Genomic DNA, 5,000 nt, shown 5'->3' with positions numbered 1-5,000 from the left:
CTTTCGGGTTGCGGGTGCGTCTGTGTGCTCAGTCACTCGGGTTTGAAAGCACAGTCCCACGCCTCTTCATCCTCTTCCTTACGTTCTCCTGTCTCTTTTGTGTTGCCGTCTATTTTTACTTCTTTTACTTGTATTTCGACTCTTCCTCCTCCTCCTTCTCCTCCCTCCGGCTTTTTTTCATTATTGCTTTTCGTTTTTTTTTTATTTCGACTTAATTTTTCAATGATTTTAATCCGTCCTCCTCCTCCTCCTCCCGTCTGTTTTATTTATTTATTATTATTTTTTTTACTGCTTTTCGCTTTTATTTCGACTTACTTTTTCTATGATTTTGATCCGTCCACCTCCTTCTCCTCCCATCTTTTTTGTTATTTATTTTTTATTATTTTTTTTACTGCTTTCCGTTTTTTTTTCGACTAACTTTTTCTATGATTTTGATCCCTCCTCCTCCTCCTCCTCTCGTCTTTTTATTATTATTATTATTTTTTTTTCTTTTTTTTTACTGCTTTTCGTTTTTTATTTCGATGTACTTTTACTGTGATTTTGACCGTCCTCTCCTCCTCCTCCTCCTCCTCCTCCTCCTCTCCTCTCCTCCTCCTCCTCCTCCTCTTCTTCTTCTTCTTCTTCTTCTACCTATATTTTTATTTCATTCTGGGTCATTTATCAATTTCCATTGAATTGCTTTCTTATTTTCATCATCGGTTTCCTTACGCGAAAAGTAATTATTTTTCTAGTGTATTTATAGCTTTTGTAATTGATTTCCCTTCTTATTTTATTCCTTATTATAATAATTTTTCCATTTTCATCATGGCTTATTTTACCCTTCCTCTTTCTTTTTTGTTTTCCTCTATTCTTAATTGCCGTAAATGTTTTTATATTTCTTTAAATTACAAGTAATTATATCTTACTTTTTATTATTTTAATTTGGAGTAATTATATATTCTTCCACACAATCGCGTACTAACAAATTGCCCTACTTTTTCCTTTTATTATGTTTTAAATTTTGATTTTTTTAATCATTTGCTACCTTATCCCTTGGTTTTGTTCTATATAACTGACATTTTTTTTTATTCACCAACATAAGCATTCGATTTTTCCTTTGTTGGTAATTTCTTTTCTAATTTACTTACAAATTGCCTTAACGTTTATTGTATTAACCGCATCTTTTATTTACTTTTATAGAAGTGGAAATTGTTCTCATCTTGATTAGAAAATCGGTTTAACTTCTTCTGGTTGGTCGGTTGCTTTCGATTAGGCCAGTGCCAAAAACGGCCCGCAAGTGTGTCAAGGTGTTAAAAAGGTATTAAGAAAAGCCTGGTGAGGACCTCTTAGTCGCCTTAGCCAAATTATGTATTCTAGACTTAGGAATCTTTATGAAAGTTCCTTTTCTGTATTTCAATTAGTTACTTTTTTTTATCGTTTTTTGCTGCTTCAGATGGAGACTTATTTCTTTATCCTATATTCACCAGTTATTATTATTATTATTATTATTATTATTATTATTATTATTATTATTATTATTATTATTATTATTATTATTATTATTGGAGAAACAAATCCACAGTTTGGTAAATGTACATATATTTAAATTTAAAACTTTAAGGAAAACTTTCGGGAATCTGTTCGGTTTCCCTACTATGAGGATTTTTATTATTATTATTATTATTATTATTATTATTATTATTATTATTATTATTATTATTATTATTATTATTATTATTATTATTTATTTAATTTATTAATTACAAACTGCCCATTTTTAAGTTGTTTAGTATTAATAAGCTATTTATTTATAAATCGCCTTAATTTAAATGTTTATATTTTTTCAGATGGTAACTGATAAAATTTATACTATTTTTCAAATGGCCGTTGCTAATCATTTATTTATTTGTTTACAAAAAATTAATTTTAATTTTCATATTTTTTGTTTTAGATGGTAACTAATATAATTCTGTTCTCCAAATGACTATTACTAATGATTTATTCATTTGCTTAGAATTATTTATTTTAATATTTATATTTTATTTATTTCAAATGTTGACTATTATAATTAATACGGTTTCCCAAATGGCTATTACTGAGGATTTATTTATTTGTTTACAAAAAGCTTTATTTTAATTTATATATATTTTTTTATTTCAGATGGTAACGCGGACGAAGAAGATATTTGTGGGTGGGCTGTCAGCGCCCACTACCTTGGAAGACGTCAAGAATTACTTCGAGCAATTTGGACGGGTGAGTAACACTTATCCCGGATTGATCTTTCCGCAGTTCTTCCAGTGGCCATCCTTCTGGGAAAGACTCGTTTTTTTTTTTTTTTTTTTTTTTTTTTTTTTTTTTTTTTTTTTTTATCGTGAAAATTTATTTTCTTAAAAATCAAATTATTTACTAGCAGAATCTTTCTTGGGAAAATGGGATTTCAAAATGTTGCCGAAACCATGGATTTTTTTTTCTTCAAATGGGAAAGGTTTTTTTTATCATGAAAATATTTTTTTTAATCATATTATTTACGAGCAGAATCTTTCTGGGGAAAATTGGATTTCAAAATGTTGCGGAAGCCATCATTTTTTTTTCTTCAAATGGGTAAGGTCTTTTTTTTTATTTTATTTTTTTTTTTACTTTGTTCCATCATGAAAATAATTTTTGGAAATCCTATTATTTACGAGCAGAGTCTTTCTTGGGAAAATTGGATTTGAAAATTTTGCGGAAACCATGAGTTTTTTTCTTCCAATGGGAAAGATTTTTTTTTCTGAATTTGTTCCATTGGGAAAATATTGCTAAAAATCATGATTTGCGAGGAATGTCGTTCTTTGGAAAATGGGATTTCAAAATGTACCTGAAGTCATGATTTTTTTTCTTCAAAAGGGAAAAGTCCTTTTTTTTCTATTGCTGAAATATTAAATAAAAATTATATTGTTCACGAATTTATCTTGGGGAAATGTAGTTTTAAGATAATATGAAAAATCATATTTGCCTTCAAATGAGAAAAGTTTTGCTTATTTAAAAAAGAACTAGAAGCGAGAACAGTAAATTAACGGTTTGTTAAGCATGCGACTGTATGACCAATTACAAATTCAAAGTCTTTTTTTTCCTCCAGCGTGTCTTGCATTTAAGAATCATGTCATGACTGTGTTAAGCATTTTGCTTTAAAAACCATTATCAGTTTATGGTAAAGAGCTTGGTTATTTTTTTCTTTTATTTATTTGAGCGGAGGTCATTGCGTCGGGAACATATATAGTTCCTATACTTGGCTAAGCCCTTTGCAAACAAGATAAAGAATGACATGGAACTCAACTCTCAAGTGAGCTATCAACTCTCAAGTGAGCTATCATAGCAAAAAAAATTGAGCCTAATGTTTCCCGTCCGAATTGTTCTGAGAAATCATTGAGTCTGAGTTATTATATGTCAGCTGTTTGAGAGGCTGTTGTTTCCTTCTCTAAGTAAAAGATGGACCCGTCTCTTTAAAGGCTTTTGTTATTTACAAATGAAATGCAGCATATATGTCTGGGATTACATTAGTGTTGCTCTTGGAGCGAGAGGGGAAAATAAAGAGCCTGTTGAGGGGCTGTTAAATTAACCAGGCAGATTGTAAACGTCTTCACTCTGATCTTAAGAGTGACGTTTACTGAGACGCCGCGGCTTTTAAAATGTAGTACAAAACTTCCGAGTGACACCACGAGGCTTTTAAAAGCCTTGGCGTCGCTTTCCAGTGATTTTTTACGGCTTAAGAGTACAATGAGGACTTCTAAATAGAACATGGAAATGAGCTTTTGCTACTTTTTGCCAGTAGTGTTATAAATGATAGGGTCTTGGGATACTTTCGTAGGTGTTTGTCTTAATAACTTGCGGAGATTATACTTGTTGCAGATAATTCTCCCATAATTCGGTCAAAATTTTTTCAAATACCACGAACGTCAGTGTTTAGATTTTAGCGCCTAGCTAAAACTCTTTTACGAAATGTTGACGAAGCAAAGGAATATCGGAAATTAGACTAAACAAAGAAATTTCGAAATATTGATATAACAAAATAATTTCCTGTTGGAAACATAATGTATAATTTAACTGGTCTACCTCTGAAATCAGATGATCTTAATCACTCCCACAAGGTTTTAAAGCTATAAGTAGCTTGTTAGATTATTTTGCAAAATTTCCTCAATTAGCTTCCAAGATTATTTATCTTGGCCTTGCTTTACCGGTGGGACATTTTAGCCTCTATTAATAGAATTTAATAAAGGTAAACATTATGTATCAATTATTTTAGGTAATAATGTATTATTCGTTTCCTAAATGAAAATGGTAATGTATTTTTAACGTAGTATCTCTTGACCCACTTTGGCGCTGAGTCCGTACGTAAGTCCTATTTGTGTGCTGGAGGCCAACCCAGGTCGTATCTTGGTTAATAGCTTCTGTCACTGATTCCTGATTGGTTCTTAGGATACTCTTCCTAAGATACTTTCCTGAAGTACTTTCCGATGAACTTTTGCACTGTTTTTCAGTCCGGATAAGGGAGATGTTAAATTTCGATAACAACAAGCTAAAGGAACGTCTGGAAGTGCCTCCCCTTAAGGGGGTAGTGCTGTCAGTGCACCTCACGCGGTGCGCTGTAGGCATTACTTAAGGTTCTTCTCAGTGAGGCTTCGGCACCTAGCTGTAAGCCCTGTGGTACCTTCAATCATATTCTTTCTTCCATTTTATTTTCCTCCCTCTTTTAACAATTGTTTCATAGTGTAACTGCGAGATCTACCTTTTAAACCTCTTACTCTCAATTTTCCTTTCAGCGCTGAATGAACTCATAGGTCCCAGCGCTTGGCCTTTGGCCTAAATCGTATAAAGTTTATAATTTAGAAACACGTTACTGAAGTACTTTCCACTGTTTATAATTGTTATCAGTACGGGTGAAGGGAATATTTGATTTCGAAAACATATTAAACTCTTGGTGAAGGTCCGAAAAATCAGGAAATCTGGTCTCAGCGATTTAGCTGACTGATCGCTTGATGTAGCTT

At 31.9% G+C, this 5,000-nt stretch overlaps 1 protein-coding gene across 4 annotated transcripts in view; it reads left to right on the top strand.

Moving 5' to 3' along the window:
- LOC135202375 (RNA-binding protein Musashi homolog Rbp6-like) overlaps positions 1-5,000 on the top strand; it is a 1,243,940-nt gene that overhangs the window by 836,781 nt on the left and 402,159 nt on the right. For all 4 annotated transcript variants that reach the window (XM_064231739.1, XM_064231737.1, XM_064231738.1 and 1 more), the window contains exon 6: positions 2,140-2,232. In XM_064231739.1, the coding sequence (XP_064087809.1) occupies positions 2,140-2,232 (93 nt within the window). The remainder of the gene's footprint in view (positions 1-2,139; positions 2,233-5,000) is intronic.

This window comes from Macrobrachium nipponense, chromosome 30 (genome assembly GCF_015104395.2).
Source record: "Macrobrachium nipponense isolate FS-2020 chromosome 30, ASM1510439v2, whole genome shotgun sequence".
Lineage (NCBI taxonomy): Eukaryota > Metazoa > Arthropoda > Malacostraca > Decapoda > Palaemonidae > Macrobrachium > Macrobrachium nipponense.
This window is presented reverse-complemented; position numbering and strand designations above follow the sequence as displayed.